At 37.1% G+C, this 26,656-nt stretch overlaps 1 protein-coding gene across 4 annotated transcripts in view; it reads left to right on the top strand.

Moving 5' to 3' along the window:
* Positions 1-25,571, top strand: part of ADCK1 (aarF domain containing kinase 1) — a 116,820-nt gene extending 91,249 nt beyond the window's left edge. For all 4 annotated transcript variants that reach the window (XM_039351600.1, XM_039351601.1, XM_039351598.1 and 1 more), the window contains 7 exons: positions 3,393-3,551; positions 7,365-7,523; positions 10,706-10,822; positions 21,780-21,929; positions 22,690-22,887; positions 23,789-23,982; positions 25,261-25,571. In XM_039351600.1, the coding sequence (XP_039207534.1) occupies positions 3,393-3,551; positions 7,365-7,523; positions 10,706-10,822; positions 21,780-21,929; positions 22,690-22,887; positions 23,789-23,982; positions 25,261-25,429 (1,146 nt within the window). In that variant the 3' untranslated portion in view covers positions 25,430-25,571. The remainder of the gene's footprint in view (positions 1-3,392; positions 3,552-7,364; positions 7,524-10,705; positions 10,823-21,779; positions 21,930-22,689; positions 22,888-23,788; positions 23,983-25,260) is intronic.
* The last annotated feature ends 1,085 nt before the right edge of the window (positions 25,572-26,656 follow it).

Below are 26,656 nucleotides of genomic sequence, written 5' to 3'. Positions count from 1 at the left end.
GGCAAACCGGAAGTCGATTGCTTCTCTCTTTAATTAGTTTCTATCCGTTGCTTCTTTGGAGAAGCACCTGAAGGCAGGACAAGAAGCAATGGATGGAAACTAATCAAAGAGAAGCAACCTGGAACTAAGGAGAAATTATATAATAGCGTAGGTTGCACTGGGACAGATAAGTAGTTGCTTGGCTAAAGGCCAGTTATAATAAGGTGATGCTATGGATGCAGGGGTCAAACTGCCGGACCGTGGGCCAGTTTCATCATACTGAGGCTGCACCCACCCGATTGCTGGCAATGCAAAAAGAGTCGCGATACGTCATGACACGTCACGTGATGTGGTGAGTTTGACACCTGTGCTATGGAGTCTTAGACCATAAGACTTAGCAGTGACATGTAGGTAGATACAGTATGGATGTTGGAATGTGACATAGCTCAAAGATGCAGCTTGATGGACGTGAAATCAGTCTTTTTAGCAATAAATCTCATTTAGCATGTAGCAAATTGTAATGAGCATTGGATTTTGAAGACTACATTTCCCAATGGCCTTTCTTATTTCTGAGTGACAGAAAAGGATTGGTTTCCTAAAGGAATTTTCAGAGATTGATTGGCTTCACTAAGCCATAATTTGTTTTGTATTTGTTGATCTAAATAATTGCTATAGAAATTATATTTCTACCACGCTTGGAAGAACTGCCATAATGTGTACACTGACTATGGTATGTGAATAGGATATGATGCCATGTTAGATTAAAATATGTAGACTACTTTGTGGCTTAGTATATCTATCATGCCAAGCCATGTTTCTCTATGATATATGAACCCCTATTCAACTATAGTAGTTTTAGTAATAGTAATTTCTACAATCCATCTGACTTCTGACTAAACATTAACTTGAGTTTAATAAGGTGGGGAACAAAAAATGTAATCTTAATTATTTTGTAAAATATATGAAAGGAAGACAAGTTTTTCTTGCAGCAAGGATGTCAAAAGGATGAATCCTGCATCCACTGTAATTATGAAAAAATATGTAACTAGTTCTTTTCAAATGCAGTTGTTCTATTTAATTGATTTTGCTGGCAGAAAAATAAAATAAATAAATAAAATTAAAAGATCCCCTCCCTGTGAATTACTGGAGGCAGCTGAGAACTCCATTGGAATCTAATTGCTGCAAACGTGCTAGTTAGCTGCTGGTAATATTTATTGTGGAAGCAATGGAGAAGGGAGTGGCCAAGGTAAGAAGTGGTGTGTCTGTGTGCTTGGGGGGAGAGGGGGGACGGAGGGAGGGAAAGCTGCTATCAGCAGCTGCATGTAGGCCTGGGTTGCTTCTTTTCCTCCCTTTCATCAACACAAAAGGTTTCTGTTGGATGCTTTGCATGTAGGCTGCTCAAAAGTGTTTTATTCATATTTAATTGCTGGCTTGCTACAGTTCCCATCTTTAATTACTGTGTTAAAAAGTAGGCTATAAAATGCATTCACACTCAATTTGTTTTCTTTTAATTTCTGCATATATAATGTACTCCTTCACTGTTGGCTCTGTTATATGGATTTAAATGTGTCTATGTGTATGCATGCATATGAGGTAAGTAGGGAACAAGAAAACAGCCTTCTTATTTTTTTTTCTGCTACCAGATTTTTAAACAAGCTTGGCCAAACCCCAAGGGATTCAAGAAAGCTTTGAAGCCAATCCCAATTGTAAGGTTGAACCTTCAGTGGAAAATGCCTGTATTTTTTTTCCCCATGCTCTCTGATAAGTCCAATTCACTCATGCACTTTTCCGGCTAATTCTCGTCTTAGGACTCCCCTAACTGAACAGCAAAAATCTAGACAATTGCTAGACAGCAGGAAAGAGTTCAGATTTAATTCTATTTCATGGTCGTCCAAATGTTTGCAGCCCAGATATGGCAATCCTACCTATTCGGCTTTTCATCTGTCTAGCTTTTCACTGTCTGTTTCATCTTTCATTGAATGGGATTTCAGTTAACACAGAACCATGGCTATACGCAGGGTTTGAATCTGTTATCCTTAATTAGGGTCGGGTTAATCATCAAAATAAACCATGTTTGGTTTAATTATGGTTATTAAATAAACATTGATTGGTTAGGTTCGCACAGTACACTTACTCAAAGTCAGCCACACAGTGACATAGCACAATGTGTGAGTTCAGCCATTATCCAGATAAAGCATATTCTAGTCTCATACAGTGTACTAAGCCATCATGTGATCTGCTTGGTTCTTGCTCAGTGTGGTTATGAGCCCCACCAGTTAAACTGCTATGTCCATTAGCACTTATTTAGCAAATTATGATTTAAAAACATTGTGTTTATAGTTTTATATATGAACACAGTCAATTAGAAAATATGTGAAAAGCCAAAAACTTTGCTAATGTAAGAATAGCATTGTTGGATCATACCTGCATTTGGTTTTTATATTAATCAAATAAATACATATGGAAAGGTCATGAGCAGGGCATATCTATTCTGTTTCTTTCATTTTAGAATTGTTTTGTCACCTTTGGGTCTACAGGGACAGTGTACAAAAATATACATATTGAAGCAATACCATCTAAATCTAAATTAACAGTGTCTCTGGAAAGCAGAGAACACAGCTCAATTTTCAGAGACCGAGGCATATCAGTGGCTAGTTGCCTTCTCTGTGATTCTGACTTCCATTTAAGTTTTCTTTTAGATCTTTGGATCATATTTTTAACTAGCAAAAAACAAGTGATGTTTGTGTTACGTTAACAGTAATTTTAGCAGCACAAAGTGTGATTACAAAGAAAATTGTGATATGACTATGAATTTCAGCCCACTGATTACAGAACATTTTGTGGTAAACCTGGTTGTTGCCTAGTGGAAGAGATTATCTTTACTAGCCAAGGTTTATCTAAAACGACAATGTTCTAAAAACAGTGAGAAAAGACTTCCAACTCTCCATGGCTGAAGTGACTGATCTCAAAGTGGACCTTCCTGGGTAAAAGAGCAACAGAGAAATGTTATTGTAGAAAGTAAAATTTTCGGTTAAATTTTATTTTCATGGAATAAATAAGGATGAAGTACTTGTAATATTATTTATGCTACGCAGCTCACCAGTGCTAGAATGAACATGTCATACTAAAAACACTACTTTTGGTTATTGTTGAAGAAGTTGAATGTAAAAATTATTTAATTAAACAGCCAAGCTTCTTCTTAATTATGGTTCAGTGTATGGAGAAACTACATGATGACAACTATGACTTTCTGGAGTTTTTTTGTATGAATTTTCTCAGTGACAGTTTTTTTTCTAAATATCACAATAGAATGTTATATTGCTGTATAATTGCTGGTTACTGCCGAAGTCCAAGGGCTAAAATACTGGCTGACTTAAACATCAGCAAATTCGAGATATCTCTTTTCCTTACAGATCAATGAATTGTTTGCCAGTTTTGAAGATGTTCCACTGGGGGCAGCATCTTTGGCCCAAGTCCACAAGGCCGTACTACAAGATGGGAGGACAGTTGCTGTGAAGGTTCAACATCCTAAGGTCCAAGCACAGAGTTCTAAGGATATTCTACTGATGGAGGTAGCTTTCTGTGGCTACTTTATGATTATGATTCTTTTATTTTATTCTTTTATTTCAGTGAAGATATCTTTAGCTTCTTAAAATGTTTCAGAAAATAAGTTATATATTTTTCAACTGGTATCTGAAAGAGAAGTAGTGTATACTATATCTATGTGTGTGTATAATCAAATACAGAATAGAGATGGTTTGCGTTTTCAAGCTCTGTGACTGCATAACTTTTATCTGAGCATTTTATTTAAACCATAAACAGACAACCAATCGCCAGCAGATCCAAGAGACTTTCTGTAACCTTTCCAACCCCTCCATTATGGCCTCTGATTTATCACTGCTACCATTGGCTTTTGTTGATATGTTAATACTGTATCCCAGTTTTCTTTGATCCTCTAACTTGCTGGTCCTCACTCATTATTCTCAATGTTCTTCTATTTCTACTGACTTCTATTGCCACATATGGCATTGGTGCTGAAAAGATTGTGCATATCACATTTAACACAATCAGAACTCATATATCTACCACAAAGGCAGTATCACACAGCATGCTAAACTGTCTTGTGTTTTCTTTTTTGGGCTCAGTATGTTTTTTGAACCTGTCCAGTTTGGTTTACAAGTCATAGGTTTTGGTTGGTTGTTGTGCCTTTTGGTGCTCTGATTAGAATGCAGTATTGCAAGCTAACTCTGCCCACAGCCAGGAGTTCGATCCTCACCGGCTCAAGATTGACTTAGCCTTCCATCTTTCTAAGGTCAGTAAAATGAGGACCCAGATTGTTAGGGGTAATATGCTGACTCTGTAAACTGCTTAGAGAGTGCTGTAAAGTGCTATGCTATTGTGTCAACTCACCAAATATGATTTGATTATATTGAGACCCTTATTTAGCACCATTATTATATATCACATGTTATGCAATGACTGAAGAAGTCAGTTCTGGAGACTATTAAGCAAGAATAAAGACCTTTCTTTTCCTCAGTTTGATGTTCATCCAAACTGGAATCTTTGTGAGGGAGACCAAGATTGTAGACCAGTGGTTCTCAACTGTGGGTCGGGACCCCATTTGGGGTCAAACGACCATTTCACGGGGGTCAGCAAACAACGCAGTCTGCCATTTTTTTCCCTTTTCCCTAGCTGTCCTACTCCCTCTTATTGGTGGCCACACCCACTTGGGGGTCACCACAACATGGGGAACTGTTTTATGGGGTCACGGCATTAGAAAGGTTGAGAACCACTGTTGTAGACAGTACACATATTCACAATTGACAATTATATTCTTTTTAGCCCTACATTGTCAATACATCAGAAGTTTTGTGAACGGAAACAGAATAGCCAGCTCTCTTCCAGTTTCTTTATCTAGACTTCAATAATGCAAACTAAAATGGTTTCTTCATCATATGACCACATTTGAGGAAATATGCTTTAAATGTGCATTCTTCTCACCTATTTCCCATACCATCTTTATTTTTCCAAAAGACCTTGGAAATAGTTGATTGCAAACCAAAGATGGGGCAGCAGAGTGGCATGACTGCAAAGAAGAAAATTTCAGTTTCAACCTGCATTAACAGAAATATAATCTGCAATTAATAGAAAGGAATCCTTTCACTGTATTTGTTTTTTCCCCAACTCAAGTACTGTATCCACATTTTAAGAAGGATTCAGAGAAACTGAAGCAGATTCAGGGAAGAGTAACAAGGATGATTGGGGAATAGAAATTAAGTTCTGTGAAGGAATTAGGTATGTTTAATCTTGAGAAAAGACAACCCAGGGGAGATGTGATAGTGCTCTTCAAATACTTGAAAGGCTGTCATGTACAAGAAGAACAAGATATGTTCTTTCTTGCCCAAGGATACAGGGCACAGAATGATAATTTAAATTACAGGAAGACAGATATGGTTGAATGTTAGAAAACATTTCTTAACAGGAAGAGTGGCTCTCAAAAATGGAACCAATTATATAGAAATGCTGTGTGATATGCTCAATCAGAGGCTAGAGTAGACAATCATTTTTCTAAAATGCTTTAATTTGGATCCCTGTCTGGACAGAATGTTGGATGCAATGATCTAAGTTATACCTTCCAATTTATGTTAAGAGTTCAGTTATAACAATAAGGATGCTTTTCCTATTTGCCAAAGGTAGGGATGGTTAAGATCATATGACCTCATATAGGTGTAGGAATTGATCATGTGCGATGATAGTCTAACCATGAAAGACTTTTTGAAGTTAAACTAGCAACTGTTCTTTGAGTGTAGTTTCAAGGAGTTTCTGGTCACAGAGATTTACCATATTTAGTTCTTGATGTGGTTGTTATTCCCCAGGTGAATCTGGTATGTAATTTGGGGAATGCTCTTAAACTTTCAGTTCCTGCTTAATGGGCAGTTGGCAGTCTTTGCATAATCCCATATTCAGTGTCAATTTCATCCTTTACTGTATCAGGAACCATTCATGCTCTACAAGTAGCCCTTGACTTATAACTCATTCATGACTGTTTGAAGTTATGGTGCTGAACGAAGAGACTTATGATTGGTTCCTGAAGTTATGGCCATTGCAGCATCCCCATAGTTACATGATCAAAATTCAGATGTTTGGCAGCCTGCATTTACGACCACAGGGGTGCTTCAACTATCCCTCCCATCCATTTCCACTCATTTATGCCCTTTTGGCCCTCCACACTCCCTAGCCGCTGTCACCCTAGCTGGCCCTCACCTGTCTTCTTGTTCCTGCTGCTGACAAAGCATGTTCAGCCTTGTCCTTCTGAGGCAGCTGCTGATCACATGAGGCTTTCTTCTCAAGGTTGTGCATGTGGTTTCCTCACGAGATCTAGGGAAGATGGCTTCACGTGGCTAGCAGTTGCCTCACAAAAGACCAGGATGAGCATGCCTTGTCAGCAGTGGGAGCAAAAAGATGGCTACGGTCAGCTGGATCAGTGGAGTGCAGGGTAGCAGGAACCTCGGAGTATAGGATGGCAAGGATGACTGCCTGGAACTGATCTGGAGTGGCTGGAGCTTCCTGAGACACTGGCTTTGCATTATGCTATAAGGGTTTTCTGGGATGTGGTGGCTTTGTCCTGTGCTACTGGGGCTTCCCAGGACACTGTGAATTTGCACACTGCAGGGTGGCCCAAAGGGCAGAGATGGGAAAGTAGATAGTTGGGGTTAGTTGGAGACAGTCCCTTACCTTACTGAAGCTTGGGGCTGAAAGAGACCAAGCATGGAATGGGGTGGATCCTTGGCTAACTACTGATAGAAATCACTTAATAAGTGTTATAGAGAATGCTGGGGTTGCTGTCATGTGGTTGCATGATGTTGCACTTTATAACAAACTAACAGAATAACAGAGTTGGAAGGGACCTTGGAGGTCTTCTAGTTCAACTCCTTGCTCAAACAGGAAACCCTGTACCATTCCTGATAAGTGTCTGTCCAGTCTCTTCTTAAAAGCCTCCAGAGAGGGGGCACCCACAAGAGAGGGAGAGATTTTCTATCTATTTTCTATCCACCATCCTAGAATTAATGAATGAATGAATTAATTAATATATTAAATTTACAGATCACCCATGTCATTCACAGTTTTGCTTTTGGAGCTTTGCTAATTGGTAAAGCTATTCATTAATTTGTTTACAATGTAGACTATGGGCCTTTGTAAAGGTAGTAGGCAAAGGGAGAGAATTATGTACTTTTATTTCCATTAAACATGGAATCCTTCTCCTTCCTTTGCATCTAGGACAGTTCTGTATTTATATGGATGTACTCCTATTGCATGTAGATTGTCCCCCTGTGCTAGTTATCTGTGGCATAGTAATCAACTAGGTTTTTGATTTATGATTTCAGATCCTTGTCTTGGTTGTGAAGCAAATCTTCCCAGACTTTGAGTTTATGTGGTTAGTGGACGAAGCTAAGAAGAACTTGCCTCTTGAACTTGATTTCCTTAATGAGGGAAAGAATGCTGAGAAGGTAGCCTACATGCTCAGATGCTTTGACTTCCTAAAGGTATGATGTATATGTGATTGTATGGATGCTCATATATACCGTAAAACCTTGATTCAATGGATCCCCATATAGTAGGCTTGGAATGTAATGGACGAAACTTCAGGCCAGATATCTCCAGTATAATGGACAAATTCAGACGAGGCAGTTATGATCAGCATGACATATGACCATAATTCTGGGCTCAATTGCAGTTGCAAGTTGAAGATTACTTGTACTCTATTTCTGTTACTATTGCTACTCTACAATGTTCTACTACTATTCTATAGTAGTATTGATACTATACTATATTCCATTACTATTATTATACCACACTCTATATTATTACTTGTACTTCTATGCTACATTATACTATTTCTATCAGTAATATACAATTGCTACTGTATCACTACTATTATTAGTACAGGTAATCCTTGACTTACAACAGTTCATTTACTGACTGTTCAAAGTTACACTGGCAATGAAAAAAATGACTTATGACCATTTTTCACAGTTACGATCTTTGAAGCATCCCCATGATTATGTAATCAATATTCAGACACTTGGCAACTGGTTCATACTTATGACTGTTGTTGTATCCCAAAGTCATGTGATCATTTGCAACCTTCTGACAAGCAAAGTCAATGGGGAAGCCAGATTCACTTAACCAGGTTACTAACTTACGAACTGTAGTGATTCACTTCACAACTGTGGAAAGAAAGGTCGTAAAATGGGGCAAAACTCATTTAACAAATGTCTCACTTGACAACAGAAATGTTGGGCTCAATTGTGGTTGTATGTCAAGGACTTTCTGTATACAACAGTGTTTTACTGAAAATCTTCTGTCAGGGCAAGCAGGTTTTCCTACCATTTGGCTGTAGTCAACCCACCTGTAATTTGAATCAAATGGAGATAAGTCCGTTATTTTGGATAGCATTGGAGATTTCCTATCACAATAGTTCTTTTTCCAAAAGTGCATGTACTGAATATTTACAGTACTCATTCAGGTGACCATGGGTATTACTGCCATGGGTACATAGCTGGATTGCAAATGCATATCTTTAGATAAGATGTTTATTTACAGAGAATGCATGTGACTTGCCACTGTCTATTTCTTTCAAAAGCACTGAGCCAGGCCCAAAGTCACATGATCTTATAAGATTGAACAGCAGCTATTAGTATTGAACAGCTTGGAGCCCCTCTTGTAGGGCCACATACCTGACTTGCATACATCTGGACAGCCACTATCTGGCAGCAAAGAGATAAAGAATAGAGAAGAATGTTTGTAGCTCAGGGTTGAAATGAGGGGTCCTTGATGCTCTCTGAGCTCGGTTGTTTTCTTGCAGACATTTCTTTACCCAAACTAGGTACACTGCTGATGTTACCTAGTTTGGGTGATGAAACATCTGTAAGAAAACAGCCAAACTCAGAGAGCACCAAGGACCCTTTAGATAAAGAATCTGCTAACTGTGTACTGTCAGATAGTAATCATCTGAAATTGAATTGCCCCACCTTTCTCAACCTGTCTACATGGCCCAGCCATTTTCAGTCTTGAACAGAGCCTGGGAATGCTCCACTCAGATTGAATGCTGAAGCAAACAGGCCTTTAAAGGGTAGAAAAAGCCAAAAGCTGATGGCTCTTTCTAAGTGAATGTTTATTACAAATATTGCACCTATGTCCATGGCTGGTGTAACAACTTGGAAAGTGTGAAGCAAATCCCCATGGAGACTGCCAGTCACATTCTTGCTGGGTGAAAAAGCCGCTGCAGTATTGATTCAGGGAACAATAACAAATTATTGCAAAAAATGGCTTAATAATACATTTCTTCTGTCCAGCTTGTCAATTCCAAGACATTTTCATCAACACTAAAGACAGCAAGGGAATTGTGTTACTGTGTAATATTTTTTTTTCTTGAGGGATGGGGAACCCTGCAGCACAGCAGGGAAATAGATTTCTCAGTGTGAACCGAGTTAAGCTTGTAAAGCCAAAGATAAATTGTTTCAACACACAGGCATTAGGGCCCAATGTCTGTGCATATTTTAAGCTTTTCAAAGACTATGATTTTGAGCAACTGAGACTTACAAAGCTTAGTAAGATCCATTGACTGTTGTTGTAAATTTTGAAATAAGGATAAGTGTTGATTTAGGATTAAAATAAGCAATGCCCTTTTGGATCAGTGGATTTAAGGGCCAATGTATAGTAACATCAGGTTTTGTTTTGTTTGTTTTTTTTAAAAAAGAACTGTTAGCATCAGGAATAAGTGTTTTTTTTTTAAAGTGAAGAACAAAAAGAAAATTTAGAGATAATTCTGAGCAAGGTTAGAAGAAAAAGGTCCTTACCTTTCTTCATGTCCTCTGAATTATAGCAACAGAAATAGTCCTTAGACTTATATACCGCGATAGAACACTTTACAGCACTCTCTGAGCGGTTTACAATGTCAGCATATTGCCCCCAACAATTTGAGTTCTTATTTTACTGACCTCAAAAAGATGGAAGGTTTGGAGTCAACCTTGCATGAGGATCGTTATTTTATTTATTTTTCACATTTTGAACCGCCCATCTCAGAAATTACTAGTAATGTTTCCGATTATGATAGCAATGTTCATAGAACATGCTCTCCTATAGCTAAATGAACTGTATTAACCCAATTGCATCAGATCTTACTACACTACCAAATTATAAAGTAACTGTAATATTTTCTTTGACTAAGAAACTTGCCAGTTTTTGAGGCCAAGTCCTGGATTCTTCGGACCAAGTATGCTATGCACAGAAGTGAGGTGTTGCACATGCAGAACGATTGCTGTACCACTGAACTTAGGTTGTCCAAGGCAGATGTGAATTGGAATTCAAGTTTCTGAAATTTAGCATCGGCTTTTGTTTTACCAAATTGCAATACATTTACAGAATGGTCTGTGGCTGAGAATATGCAGTACTTTATAACTGCTTTTTTTACAATTACAATTAGTGTTAGTGAAATATTTCCAGTCCTGAACTCTCTTAACTATTTCCTGTAGCTACTCTTCAAGGGATGAAGAAAGGTTAATTTGATCTGGAATAATCTACTTACATATTCATATTTCCAAGACAAAAAGGACCACTCTGCTCAAGTGTTCCTATCTCATGCTAAAAAAAGATGGCTTGTCTAGTTTTAGCTTCCTCTGCTTCCCTTAATATCCTTCAGAGTCTTAAGAGTCCTCTGTTATAGGTTCCAAAAATTTATTGGGAGCTTTCAACAAGACGTGTTCTTTTCATGGAGTTCATGGAAGGTGGACAAGTGAATGACAAGGACTACATGGACAGAAACTGCATCAATGTCAGTGAGGTAATATTCCTTTTGACTATGTCAGCAACCAGTGAAGGTGAGCTAAAAGTGTGCTGTTTATGATATTCAATGGTGACATCCGAAAGGTTTAATTAAGTTGAGCTCTTTAAAGTTGACAGTTCCCAGAATTTAGGAGTTTAAGAGTTAATGAAATTTAGGGAATAATGACACAAAGGCATATCTAAGGATTGCATTATTGAAAAGAATTAAAACATACATTCAGAAGATTAACCTGCAACAGAGTTAATTTTTTAAGTACAATGGTGTAATTATATTCATTCACAGAAACTACTAATTGTAATCATTATCACACATATATTGAAAGCAATAGTGTGGTTTAACTGTCCTTATGGAAATTGTCCAAGGGGTAGAGACAAGCAGTCATAGAAGTCTAAATTACGTTGTGACATTGCCAAAACCAGTTGACTATATTAAGGTAGATTGTCATGTTGTGTTTCCCGATTGGCTATACTATTGATGTAATTATTCTTAGGAAGAAGCCAGAAAAAAAATGTCAGGTAAGAAAATAAGGGAGGGATGGAGCTGAAAATTGTATAATTGGTTGTAGAAACTATTTCAGTACTATATCCCTGTGACTCAGAGTTCTACATACAAATTTGATGTTCAAATACCATTTCTACTATATGCCCTACACCTTTACCCTAATTAGAAATATATGTTTAGAGATGTTACACTTTGTTCCAGATGTAGTCATATTTCATAGCCTGATGCATTTCTTGATTATAGGATGCATGTGGCTGGCTATTTGTGGATTAAAGTGTATGTGATTTTTCAGGGAAGAGGCTTAGTTTTATATGCAAAAAATAGGGCAAATTGAGCCTGTCAGATTTGCCCTCCAAGTCAGTGAATTCTGATTGAATTAGTGCTGCCTGCTTTTTTCCCTGTGCACTATTGATGAGCGTCAAAATGCCATTTGGCTGACTAGCTATCAGAGTGCTCCAGCATAAAATCAATTGTACTTAATCTGTCTGTCTCTGAAACTGCTATGTTCCTTTCCCATCATCTTTTTATGCTGTGGCAGAGGTCACTCAACTTCATTTATATACATTCTAGCCTAAATTTCCAAAGGGAAGTCAAGTTACACATTCACTATCTATTAAAAGCCGACATCTATATATTTTCCTACTTTCCACTAGAAAGAATTATTTGCAAAGGTAAGTAAACACTCCCAAATTACATTAATTCACTAATTGGCAATAACATAAAGGGGAACTGACATGCAGAATAACTGCTTCACTGCTTCTCTATGCCTTTATTGTTTCGTTTGTGTTTGTGCTTTGAGTCTCAATATTTGGGATCACAGAAGCCACTTGTGTCAAGGAGCAGGTTTAGTAACAACCTCTGTGTTGTCCTTGCCTAATTATTTTATTTTATCCCTTATAAGTGCTGGTTTCAGACCCCCCCCGAAACCACAACTTATAAGGCAGTGATGGCAAACCTTTTAGAGACTGAGTGCCCAAAAACTGGCCCGCTCCTGCCACGCCCCCACTCCGCCCCACCCTGCCTGCCCACAGGGCCACTCACTGCCTCCAGGGCCCGCCGTAGATCACTCAGGCAGCCCAGCAGCACCATGGCAGCCACGCCCTCTGCCCGCACCCCACAACATCAACTGTGGTGTTGGGGTGTGAGGGCAGAGTCTTGTCTACGCTGCCTGGTTGCCATGTCCTTGGCTGCGCTGCTTCGTGTGGGCCACACTCAGGGGCAACTCTCCTCCAGGGGGGTTGCTGGTGAAGAGGGGGTCGCAGGGGGAGGCAAGGCTGGGGCAACGGCACATGTGCCCACAGAGAGGGCTCTGAGTGCCGCCTCTGGCACTCGTGCCATAGGTTCGCCACCATTGTTATAAGGGATGAGTATATTATAAAGTACGTGAAACATATACTTTTTCAGGTTAATCTGAAAAAGAGCCAGATTATGTTTAATAAATTCACCAAAGAAAGAATTATTTTTTTATATCTGGAAAAGAAGTAGATGTAGTAAACCACTACATATACTTTGGCCAATGGATCTCAGTGGAAGGTGATACAATAAAGGGAATTGAATGGCGTGTTAAATGTGGTTGGCAGGCATTCGGCAAGCTAAGCATAATTTTCAAGAACAATCTCCCTCTATGCCTGAAGAGAAAAATTTTCGATCAGTGTGTGCTACCTGCTCTAACGTATGCCAGTGAAACATGGACACTAACCACTCAATTGATACAAAAATTATGAGTGATGCAAAGAGCCATGGAAAGATACACACTCGGCATTACAAGAGAAGATAGAAGGACCTGCACATGGATTAGAGAACAAACCAAAGTATCTGATATCATTAAGAGAGTAAAAGAATTGGAATGGAAATGGCTGGTCACATAGCAAGAAGAACTGATGGCAGGTGGACCAAGGCAGTCCACTTGTTAAAAAGCATCCACAAAAGTGACCTAAAATTAAATGGATTGGTGACATCAGCAAGTATTGTGGGCCCAATTGACAAAACAAAGCTCAGGACCATGTTGGTTGGAAACATGAGGAAGAGGCCTTCATCCTGCAGTGGCTAGACAGTGGCTAAAATGATAATGATGATGATGAAGTGGTGGTTGTTCATTGGTATGAAAAAAGTACAATTCTTAGGTCACTGTCGTAGAACTGATTTAAAAAGAATTCTTCAGATTGGATTGTTTGTACCATTTTTCTGAGATGGTAGTTTTCAGATCAGAGGACGGCGTTTTGTATGAACACATACAGTATGTTGTTAATATTTAAGCCAGTAGACTGTCTTGAACCTTTCTTATTCTGTGCTAAGGGATTGTTGGAGTTGGAGTCAAACACCTGAATCACAATAGATTTCTGCCTCTTCTGAACTTTTAATAAGATGTTTCATACCTTCCTTGTATAAGATTTGCAGCATATAATGTATGTCCTTTCATTTTAGAACTTGAACACTGCACAATTGTATTAATAACCTCTTATTATTTTCATTATTAAAAATGAGGGTTAGTGCACATTCACATCATAATTGTTTTTCTTAGAACTAACATTTGTTTTATGCCTTTAGACTGAAATATGCAGTATTTTTATTTTAAGTTTATTTTATATTAGGTCTTCAGCGTGGCTTGTACAATTATATTCAAGAGTTGACTAACAAATACTATAAATTAATACAGGTTACCTTTATGCACACCAAGATATGTTTTACAGTCTTGCTAAGAGAAAATAGAAAGCTGCTTTATATCAAGTCAAAGCATTGATCTTTCTATCCAGGCAGCACAACCTGCTGTGATTGGCAGTAATTTTTTGTCAGCCACATTGAGATTAATTTTGTATTCTCAGCGTTCTGAGGATTAAACTGGAAACTTGTGTACTATGTTGAGCTATACAATCCTAAGGCATTCTGGGCATTGACGTCCAACATATCTGGAACAGATTCAGTCAGAGAAAGAAAACATGACACATCACTGTGAACCCATAGTTATAGCCAGACGACTTTTCTTCAGAAAAGTTTTGTCATATTAATTGGGAGAGATTGAAACAGATCGTCTGTTATACAGTATGTTCTTTGTTTTTTCAAACAAAAGATGCTTGAAAAGCAATCTGAGTCTTTCTCTTCTAAATGAAAAGGATCCTTGAGGTGAAAGCTCCCTTCAAAGCAGGTTACTGACATTTATTTTATGCCATCTGTAGGAGGATTATCATTAAAGCTGCCCCAAAGCACATTAATCTGTTTGGATCCATCCAAGTGCTGGACTGTAATAGCATTTAATCAGAGAAGCTTTTGATTTCTAAAGACTGTGGAATATCTGACTGTGGAACAGTTTCTTGGTCATGTGTATGAGCAGAGCCTAGAATGAAAATTAGCTGGGAGACTAAGAAAAAGGGAAAAGTAGAAAGACTGAATGTAGAAAGTGAGGTAAAAGAAAAAGAAGGCCAAGGATATGAGGGACTGAGATATTTCAAGAAAGGAATTGTCTGGAGTCAAATATTTTAGAAGCCAATGTTGGAACAAAAAGTTAAAGTTTTCTTTGGATTGAGTTGGACTCCATGTTTTTTTGACATCAATATGAAATGGTTTACCATCAATTTCTTCCAGTATACTTATACTTCTTAGTCTAGTCTATGGCCTTGTATGTATTATAATCAATGATACTTAGTTTTTCAAAATTGGCCGTGGCTGTCTATTTGTTGCCACTTGCTGTGATATTTATCTGATTCATGTAATAAAATTGTAAGGTGGCTAGATTTCCTTTTCTCCACATTTGGGGAGAGATTGGGAGAATGTCAGGCTCAATATTTTAAGTGCTGAAGTTGCTAAGAAATTGCTGATCCTTAACGTAAAATACAGAAATGTTTCCATTTCTTGCAACTTGACAGTTTTTACCTTTTTCCAGAGTGGAACTATTGGTAATCTTTTTAACCAGGATAAGAGAAAAATTGGCAGAGTCATAATAAAATAGATGAGTTTACTTGTTGGCCTACTAGTTAGTTTTATAATTAACAGAAGAGGTTTGTGCAAAAGATCTAGGTTTTTAAGATTACTTTTCTGAAGAAATACTCCCTGTAGCAAATTCACAATTTTCTATGCCACACGTACACTTTTAGCAACTCCCAGTGAGGGTCAAACAATAGGATTTTAAAGCAAATTTTTTAAAAATACTAACATCAATCAAGATTAAAACTTTGCGTTTTGGTGAGAAGTGGTGAGTCTACCTCTGTGTCCCTCTTTTCCATCCCACTCCAAATTGAGAACATGGAGAGAAAACACAATTTCTAGCTATTTTTCTGGTACAAATGACAGTTCCCAGTTATAAGAAAAGAACAAGAGGCAAAGGGTTAAGGATCCCAACCCCTTAACCATAAAACTTGTCTGAATTGGGCGCCTCCTGCTGATCATTACAGAAAAGACATCCAGTCCACTCTCTATTGTTTAACTCAAATGCCATTGAGTTAAATTTGATAATAACTATGTAGGCAAATGCTCATTATTTTTTCTTGTTTCTGGTACTAATACATAACTATTTCAAGAATATTCCTGTAATATATTTCAATCTGGCCTAACTCTGCTTGATTGGTGTTATTGCATTCATGGTACTGTTGATAACTATCCCCACATTCATAAGTTGATGGCTTCTCATATTATTTTCTTTGTTCTTTCTCAGACTATTGTTTTAACTATTTTGTTCTTGTCAGCGAAGCATCCCTACCTTCATAATTTTATCAACCTTAGCCATTGCCTTCCTTTTTAAGCATTGATTTTTTTTTTTTATTTCCCAGCATATTGTCCCTCTGTAATCTGGAGCTCAGCAAAAAAGACTTATTTACCATTTTCACTTCTTTGCCATCAACTATAAATTGATTAACAGTAAGCCCATGGTTTGACACCAACAATATTTCTCAAACTTAAGTTCTTAAAATAATTCTAGTTCATTGTAAAGATTTCTTAGAAAAGTAATCAAGGGGTTTCGTTTGCCCTTTATCCAGAATATATTTCACATTTTGACATGACCTACACAGTCAAAAGTTTTGCCATAGCCAGTGAGACAAAGAATTTAGCCTTTAATATATTGTGAATTTTGTTTTGGTCAGCCATCATATATGTGGCCAACAAATGATGTTAGATACGTGCAGCAAGAAGCCCACTCTGGATCTTGCTTATCTGATCTGATTAGCAAAATTTCTAGGTTATTCTGTATATAACCTCATTATCTCTGTCTCTATTGATAATAGCTCTGTTCATTTAGATTTTGTTGTGCATGTTTTGTACCTTTAGAAAAATATACAATATTACTGATTAGAACAGCTAATTCCATTTGGTTACCTTACCAGAACCTATAATTTTCTGCTCCCATTAGTTAGCTTCCACAATCCTAGAAATAATTTTATATGTTTTGTGCTGGATTCAGGGTTATTCATGCTAAGCAACAATCATTATACCAATCTGTAAAAAAAAAGAATTAAACTGAATTTATGCAGCCACATGTGATTTGCATTTATAACTATACTCTTTTCCCTTGCTTGCCTGTGTAATGACTATGAACTGGGCATGTCAATTCTTCAGAGCAATGTTTTCAAGCAAGTTTGTTTTTTCTATAAATAAATGGTCAACTACCCTTTGTTCAGTCTTTCTTAAAATCTCAAAGCAGCCCTCCAAGTATGAATGGAATATTTATTTCATTTATTATTATTAATTTATTTTTAAAATTTATTGTCTTCCCCATCTTACCACAGGGTAATTTTGGGTAGCTTTTTGGAAATAGTTGGGTAAGATACTTCTTGTTAGATTTGGAAGAATTTTTATCCATTGGCCTTTAGAACGCCACATCTGGAATTGAGGAAAAATGATCTGACACTCCCATTAACACAGGGTATTCTTCATTGTCAGAAATCATTTAAAGTATGTTTACTCCACTCAGCTAGTAATGATAAATCTCTTTTTCAGCACTCCAAGAGACAAAATTTGACAGCTGACATAGGGCACAGTCATGTGATATGGAGTTAGGCAATTTTAATGACATCATTATATTGAAAGATAATCTTTCTCAGATTCAGTGACCACAGGTTCCAATAGTCTTGCTTGAGGATAGTAGGAAACCCTACTAGTATGAAACCCTATCTACAGTGTTTTATTTCTGTCTTTAGGCACACCAGGTACCAGGTAGCAATACTGGGAGAAAACTATCACCTTCATGTATTCTTTGTCAGCTTCCAGGATTAATCTGGTTGGCCATTCTGTATAACAGAATACTGGATTGCCTAGTTCCTTGGTTTATTCTACAGCAGGCATGTCAGACTCGTGACGTCATGTGACGTTGCGTGACGTATTGTGACTTTCCCCCCATTGCCGGCAATGGGATGGGCGCGGTTTCGATGTGATGCATCCGGCCCACAGGCCAGCAGTTTGACATACCTGCTCTACAGAGTTCTTTTTATGTACTTACAGGAGAATGCAGAAGATCACTTTGATTCAGATTAAAGTATCTTATGTGTATCAATAAGAAATAAGATGGAAGAGCCATTACCTCTAGGTTGTGTCTCATCAGAATAAGATGCTAGTTTTCCAGAATGCCTTTCTCCTTGATATCCTAATTTTCTTTTTATGTTTTATTTGGGGTAGCATACATAAATGCTATTATCCCCTGCAATCTGAAATATTACATTTCACTTAGCTACTTCAGAATATTTCCAGTTCATTTGACTGAAAGTGTTGACCATGCCAAACATTCTGTTGCTTTGAATTTAGAAATGGGCTTTTTACTCTGTCAGTTTCCATCAAATTTGTAGCCAATTATTAATTGTAAAGTATCCTAAACATTTTTCCAAACGCACAACAAATCTATGTAATGTTGCACTGTAACTTTCCTAAAAAATAAGCCCTCAGGGTTTTTTGACTAACATTTCTATAAAACTCTATAAAATTAATACTGGGTGTTGCCCAGATGTGATGGGAGCCAAGCCGACATGTTCAGTCACCTACATCCTTCACTGCCTTTGCTAATTTCACACCAGTGTCACTGGGGAGCCCGCAGTGGTAGATTTTTTTAAACAATCAACATGTTTACTAATCCAATTAACCTTCGATTAAGGTTTTAAAATCAACACTATTCTTTTGGCCTGAAGAGGTAATATCAAGCCCTAAGAAATGAGCTACACCATGACCTTTACTTTTAATGAGATCAATAGAAGTTAGTGTCGCCATCCCTTAAAATAATTGGCAAATATTATGGCTGAATTAGAGCCAATGGTTAGCATGTTTTCTAAATTGGAATAGACAGGAATAAACAGACATGTTGGTTACCATCTTGTACCACTTGTTCCATGGTTGGCAGTGAGATTAAATCATTACAACATCTGTTTGATTCCAGAGATAGTAACATGAAATACCTCCAGGCCAAAATCTCTGTATTTTATATGATTTCCTTTAGAAAAAAAACCTCAAACAAAATACTAGTTTCTATGTTTTGGGCCAAAGAATGGAGTAGCAGCTTGTAAACCTTATATAAAGAGTTATGCTAAAATTCATTGATGTGTTCCTTATACAGAGATGGTGGCTAAAATAAGGTGAACACAATCATTCCTCTGCAGAGACTGTCCCTGTGTTCTTCAGAAGCAATATACTCTATGACCTAAAAGATTTGTTCACTGCTTCAGACAGATCTTTAACTATTATAATATGCCCTTCTATTCTAGTAATTTTGTAGTATATCTCTAAGGTATCATCTTGAAAGTACTGCATGCTTTCGTGTGTTTTTATTTTCCTTAATGAGGACAATTTTAGTGTTGATAATTTAGGCAGAAAGGTTTAGCATGCTATACAAATCCTTAATAATCTGGATGTTCTGTATAATTTTGCTTCCATAGTTTTAGGAGGAGTGGCTTTGGCATTTGTGACATTTAACCCTCCTTTCCTACTCTGTACCTCCTAGATTCTGACCATCTGCCCTAACATTTGAACTGTTATCATAATCATAATATCGTTAACATATTTTAAAATTAACCTATTACCTATTTTTTAATCTTTTCCTTTTCAAGGAATTACCTATGAATTGGTATTGTCATCTATTTGGCCCCTGAGAAGGGAAACCAATATGCAAAGCAATCCTAAACTATGCTTAGTATACAATTTTTGAGCAATTATTCTTTAGAAACAATCTTTTACATTAGTTATCTTAGTTGACTTTAAAAATTCACTAAAAGAATATTTTATTTCATTGGCTTTGTTCACACAACATACTTAGTCATACAGTACTTCAGTTATTAATCCAGTTTTATGGGTTTATACAATGAGCCACAAAATAACTCTATGGTCTGGATTCATATCAGACACTATAGCAATAGCAATAGTACTTAGACCAGTGGTTCTCAACCTTTTTAATGCCATGACCCCAACCGGTCGTAAGTCGAGGACTACTCAACCGGTCGTAAGTCGAGGACTACTCAACCGGTCGTAAGTCGAGGACTACTCAACTGGTGCAGCACCGTTTGCAGAATGGGACTTTTGGCAGAAACAGCCTGGACAATTCCTATTGGCTTTTGAAAGCCAATAGAATTAGACTCTGTTCAAGAGAGTCTATTCTATTGGCTTTCAAAAGCCAATAGAATAAAAGGGAGTAGCACAGCTAAGGAAAAGGGGAAAAAAATGGTGGACTGCGTTGTTTGGCGACCCCCGTGAAATGGTCGTTTGACCCCAAATGGGGTCCCGACCCACAGATTGAGAACCACTGACTTAGACTTATATACCACTTCATAGTACTTTGTAGTACTTTAAGCAGTTTATAGAGTCAGCATATTGCCTCCAACAATCTGGGTCCTCATTTTACCAATCTTGGAAGGATGGAAGGCTGAGTCAATCTTGAGCGGGTCAGGATCGAACTGACCTGATCGAATTAGTCCACAATGCTGAATTCTGACCACTGCGCCACTACGGCTTAATGTATTTAACTAGCTTGTTCACTGTTTCACGTAACTAAAAGAGAAATAGTGATAATTTTATATTATGGTAAGAAATCTTTCATTGTTATAAGCTTAGGAATGTTGATGTGAGGCAACAGGTACAAACACCTAAGAAGATTCACAATCATATAGCAAGTGTGGTAAACAACTATATATCTGCTCAAAACTATTGCAGTGTTTGAAGATAGGTTGAAGTCAAGTATGTAAAAGTCCTCATATCCATTTTGGCTATTTTTATCATTCCATCAGAATGGATGAGTTATGGTAAATTTAACAAAAGTAATTAACTAATTGTGTGGATGGTACTTGACAACTTTATAAGCCATAGCTGTGGTAGCATATGAGTGATTTCTAACCTTATGTGCCCAGTGAAAAGATACGGTCAATTTGAAATGATATAGAATAAAATAAATAATACTCTGAAGTCGACGTGTTACCATTGGTACAAATTCATATGTTACATTATTTTTCCTTACAAAACCTGGGGTGGGGCAGTAAGTGGGATGGATTACTCACAGATAATTCTCATTACACCCTGATTATACTGTCAATTCCTTGGTAGAAGCTCTGCTAATTAAACTGCATATATAAACAAATTATGTTTGTAGGGTAGAAGTAGAAAAGATTTTAAAAATCAGGTACTCCATTTATTTTTCCATTGCTATATTCTTAGTTCACAGTTTCTTCTTTCATTTCAGTAGTGAAATTAATGTTTCTTTACTTCATGCTGATTGGCCAATTGGTCCAGAAAATTAAATGTTAGATCTGTTATTTCCTAATTAAATGAGCATTCATCCTTTCATTAGTACACTGTAATATTTTGACATGCATCCTTTTTTTTTAACCAATTGGATTCTGTTCATGCTTGAAGGCGAACTCAAAAGAAGTAAATGTAGTCAAATACATTTGAGTCATATTTTACTGGAAAATGTTATTTTCCAGTCTCTGGCAGGCACAGATTTACAGTTCATTTCAGATAATACTTTACCCATAGGCTCTCATTCAGATTCACAACTATATATAGATGGTCATGCAACAATATATCTGAGCAAGAACAACATACAACTTTCCTGAATGAGGTATTTTTTACAATTATATTTTTCATCTTCTCTGATAACTCACTTGTAGCTATTCAAGTGCACACACAAACAAGCATGGTCTCCTTAGTAAATAAGGAGATTTATATTTGGGGAACTCACTCACCCTGACACATATTGCTTGTCTATGATCTGGGCACCAAGAGTGTTCTTTGTGATTAATTTTGACAAACATGTTTACATTTCTGCTAGCATAGTTCTAGTTCTACCCAGATGAGGGAAAGATAACGTAAATGCTTTCTCTAAGTACACATATGTTGGTTGGTTGATGTCATTTTCTCTTGAATATCTTATGCCATAAAAAGGAATTAGCCAGCTACTTCTCTGCCATTCCAATAGGTGATACTGCTCTGAACTAGGTTACAGTCCTATGCTCCCTATCTTTTGGGGATCTTGCATCTCCTTCTTCTCTCTCCTCAGATCTCTCGCAACTTGGGAAAAATATACAGTGAAATGATCTTTGTGAATGGTTTTGTGCACTGTGACCCACATCCTGGCAATGTCTTGGTGAGGAAGTGTCCAACTACAGGCAAGTCACACATTATACTTCTGGACCATGGACTCTATCAGGTATGTAGCTGGCTTGTCAAACAAATAGAGAGATAATGAAGGCCAGTTTTGTCATTAAACAGCAACATTTGACCACATGTAGGGAGAAATCTTTTTAGTATGGCAGCAAACAGCAGATTATTTTCATGAGGTGCCCTTTCTACTGCAGAAGATAGATATTGTAGTAATGCCAAGAGCAGCTGAGCCAAAAAGCCTATTGGAGAGAGAGGCTGCGCTAAGGTTGGGCAAATACAGCTCTAGACTGCAGGGGAAAGAAAGCAGTGTTAATATTTCACCTGGAACATGAAGCCAAATTTAGAATATAAGACAGGTTCTTGACTCAATGTTTTGTTGATTGGGAGCCACCCAAAGTTCAAAATAACATCGGCACATATATAAATGTTCTAAAGAAATATATTTTTAAATAAATAAGAGATGCCATACATGCTCACCCAATGCTCCAGAATTTAAATCAACTGCCCGTATTGGTACGAAACAAGTGTCTCAGGCCATTTAATTCTTCCAAGAACAATCTGTATTGAGGAATCCTAGTTTGCTCTCTGTGCTTGCTTGTTTTCTTGCAGACGTTTCATTACAACACTGATGATGTTACCTAGTTTGGGTAATGAAACGTCTTCAAGAAAACAAGTAAGCTCACAGCACCCCTCATTTCAACCCTGAGCTACAAATATTCTCTTTTATTGGTACAATCTGTACTTGGGTCCACATACTGTTTAACAATATTTTGCCCCTTTGGGATTGTTTTCTTCTTCTTCTTAAGGTCCTGACTGACAGCTTCCGCTTGGATTACTGCCGACTTTGGCAAGCCCTGATCAAGGCAGACGTGAAGCAGATAAAACAATACAGCCAGCGCCTGGGAGCAGGTGACCTGTACCCCCTGTTTGCTTGCATGCTTACAGCACGTTCCTGGGAATCTGTCAACAGAGGCATTGATCGTTTGCCCGTCACAAGTAAAGAGGTACATTTTCTTGTGATAATGGATAAAAAAAGTAACACACAAAAATGCCACGCTGAAGATTCACTGCTGCCTCAGATAGAATAAGCCTGGCAGCTTACATTATACCGAGTCTGCTCTCTCCTAATTGCCCAATAACAGTTTCAAACTGGGGATCAGCCATTCCCGAAATTGAATTTGGGGTTTCCTGCATAAAATACATAATGCCTTTCACTGCCTTTATCAGTGTAAACCAGTTCTTGTGCTATATTTTTAATATAGTATAATATATATTATGTAATAAATATTTAATATAGTCTTGTGCTGTATATTTAATGTAGTATTTTAATATAGTATATACATATTTTAAAAATATTTTTAACATTTTAATATGGTATTTTAATGTAGGTAATTAAGGTGTCAGGCTTGGACCAAAGAAATTGGGATCCAAATCTCAACTCAGTCCTGAAGGTCATTGCATGACATTGAGTCAGTTGTTGTCTCTGAGCAAAGCTTCCCTCTGGAGCAGTGATTCTCAACCTTGACAATTTTAAGGCATGTGGACTTCAAGGTTGAGAAACACTGCTCTGGAGATTGTCTTTGTACAGATAAAATTAAGGGAGACCTTCTGAATGAGCTGCTCACTAAATGCAACTAAGTAAATAAATGCCATCAGAACTATCCTAGGGGAAACTCTAAAGTTCTTTTTAAAAAGGAGACATAAATCAGAGATAAAACATACACTTTGTGTAATCAAAAAGCTCTCAGATTTTGCATTTCCTTTTGAAAAGAGCTTGGCTTCTCTAAGAAAGATCTCTGTCTACTAACTTGGAAATCTTCTGTTGTTCATGGTAGATAGTGCTGACAGTCTATGTGAATCTTTTCCTTCCTGGTCTCCCCTACATTTTTAATCTGATTATTTCAGGATGTAGAAATCCGGACCAATGCTGCTACTTACTTACCTCAAATCACTAAGCTTCTCAGCAATGTTCCTCGTCAGATGCTGCTGCTGCTGAAGACCAACGATTTGCTAAGGGGGATTGAATCCTCCCTGCAGACACGGGCTAATGCCAGCTCCTTCCTCAACATGTCTCGCTGCTGCATACGAGCTGTTGCTGTGTAAGTCCCTATTCCCAAAAGCATGATTCTTTATTTTTTTTTACACAAAAAATCCATAAGGGATTTCTAGTCATTGATAAATGTAGATATTGCCTTCTCTAATCGAACGAGTTAATTTAGCCACTTTAACAAGTTCCATTAACTTCATCAACCATCCCTCCATTACCCAATCTTTCCATCTTTGTGCATGTAATAATCTTGTTGCAGTTATCATATACAAAAACAATCTTCTGTGGTTCTTTTCTAACTGTTTACCCATTGGTCCCCATGTTAATTGGCTATGTTAATTGGCTATGTGATTCCTATTTGCAATGACTTTGAAATGCAGAAACTACAAAAAAATCAGCTTGGTGCATTTTTCTATGCAGTAGACAATACTGTAGTAGTAGTAATATATATATTGGTTTTATGCAAATACGTTCAAAGAGATATTTTGCTATGTGTGTGGGCATTTATGAGATATTTCTCCAAATCATTAAAGTAGCTACTCCCAGCTATCTAAACAAACATTTAGCTATTTCACTTCCATTTTTTCCAATTTAAACAAAATGGACATGCAATGCATATGGAAACAGCTGGGAGCAGCTTACAAAATAGTGGGGTGAGTTTGGAAAAAAGCACAGCTGCTTCACTGATTCCAATGGTTAATTTGTATATCTTTCATATTGTTGTGAAATGCCTCTTTCAAAGTATTTGTCCATTCGTGATATTTATTATCTGCTGTTGTCTTGAAATAGCATAAGGAAATTCAATTAAAGTGGAGAAAATTGCTTACAGAGTTGTAGACATAGCATACCATTCATCACTTGAGGAGAATACCAAATGGGCTTGGGGGTGTTTGGTTCTTTCTGTGGAGGTATTTCTGTTTTATCTGTCATCTTCATCAGTCTTCTTTCCTGATCACTCTTACCTGTTCTCTCCATCCCCACCTTCAAAGTAATTCTGAAAAGTCTGTGCTTCCTCTCACAGGTTTTTCTATACAAGATTAAATAATTTATTTTCTTCTTCTCCTTTGTATTGTTATTGATGTCTTTGTCTCACTCATTCTTCTTATAAAGCATAGAGTAATTGGAGAATTTAATGCAACGGTACCGTAAATGAAGAGACGTACTTTTGAGTCCCATATGAGAAGAACTACTGGGTAAATCAGTAAAGACTACGTTTACTGTACTCAGCTGAAATTACAAAATAATTTGTATTTTAGAAATTGTTCCTCTCTAGGTATTTTATTGTTACTTTATAAGGCAGTTAATTAATTTCTTTTTGTGTTTTGCTCAGGTATCAAAGGAGCAAGAGTAACTCGCTGTTCAGAAAGGCCCAGATATCCCTTTCAGAGGCCTTGAGCTTGTGGCAGATCAACCTGCACGAACTGTTTCTATGGCTGAAAGTGTCCCAACTGGGAAAGTGGGTCATTGCTTTCTTGAAGTGGATGCACTATTCTAAGTAGCTGAAGAATGTAAATTGGTGAAGCTGGCCTTGATTTTGTCTTGCCTTTCTCAGTGGTGGCATTCACTTCTTATTTATTTTTTCTGTAGTGTTTTTGGTGCTTCTTCATGTAAAAAAATGACAATAAAGGTTATCTTATCTTATCTACTGTACATGGTGCTATAAATTCATAGTATTTTGCAGGGTCATTTTTGTAAAAATAGGAAGTACAAAATGGCAGCTAGAATGAAAAGAAGCCAGAAACTTGCATTTCCAAATATAGTGCAAGGGAAGTGGTAGGCCTTTGGAAGTCCTCCAGGTAAAATCTCAATGACCCAAATTAATTTTTATGGGGCCATTTTTTAAAAACAGGGAAACTAAATTAGGAGACACAACTTTCAAATCTGCAAAGAACAGTGAACTTTTAGTAGTACATTATGGTCATCTTCTCCAAGTTCTACTTTTAAGATGTTTTAGACTATAACTACAGTTGGCCAATAGTTAAATATCAGTTGAAGTTCAAACCATGTTGAAGATATTGAGTTGGGTAAGACTGTCCTTTGGGTTTCTTGAGCTGTTGTACTACATGATAGCCATGTTAATGTATTCTCATCTCTCCTGAAAGATGCCAAAACAAAATGGAAATCACATGGACACGGAACTCTAGCCAGGATAATTGAATAGGTATCTGTTTTGGGAAGGAAAGCCTAGGGTTGAAGATCTGTTTTCATAACTTATTGTTTCAAGAATGCCTTTCCAAGTCAAATATTGATTTGGAATATATATTTGTAGAGGAAATATTCACTCATTTCTTACACAGAATCCAAGGAATATCCCCCCCCCCAAATAATTACATTCATTTCACTTTCTCTATGGAGAATAAATAAATAAATTAAAAAATATAGTAAATATGACATAAAATCTAACGTGGTCATTGAGATTATTATTTCAAAAGATACTAATATATTATGTCAAAGCTGGGATATCATAAATTGTTAGCAAAATCTCAACTTTTATAAAAGTGTTATGGTATAACATAAGAATTGTTTTATTGTAGAGAATAGTGGCCTTTTTCTGTATTAATAAGAATATGCCCATTTTTTCTGTATTAATAAGGATATGCCCATTTAATTAATTATTTTCAAGCAATGTACATAAAACTTTATACACAGAAATTATGAGAAATCTATATTTAATTATTTTGTTGTATGTGGCAGGATTCTTCCCCTTGTTATATTTTTTTAAATGT

This window comes from Crotalus tigris, unplaced genomic scaffold (genome assembly GCF_016545835.1).
Source record: "Crotalus tigris isolate CLP2741 ecotype Arizona unplaced genomic scaffold, ASM1654583v1 scf7180000018371.15429387391:27106975, whole genome shotgun sequence".
NCBI lineage: Eukaryota > Metazoa > Chordata > Lepidosauria > Squamata > Viperidae > Crotalus > Crotalus tigris.
Note: the sequence above shows the minus strand (reverse complement) of the source record. Positions and strands in the feature narration are given on the sequence as shown.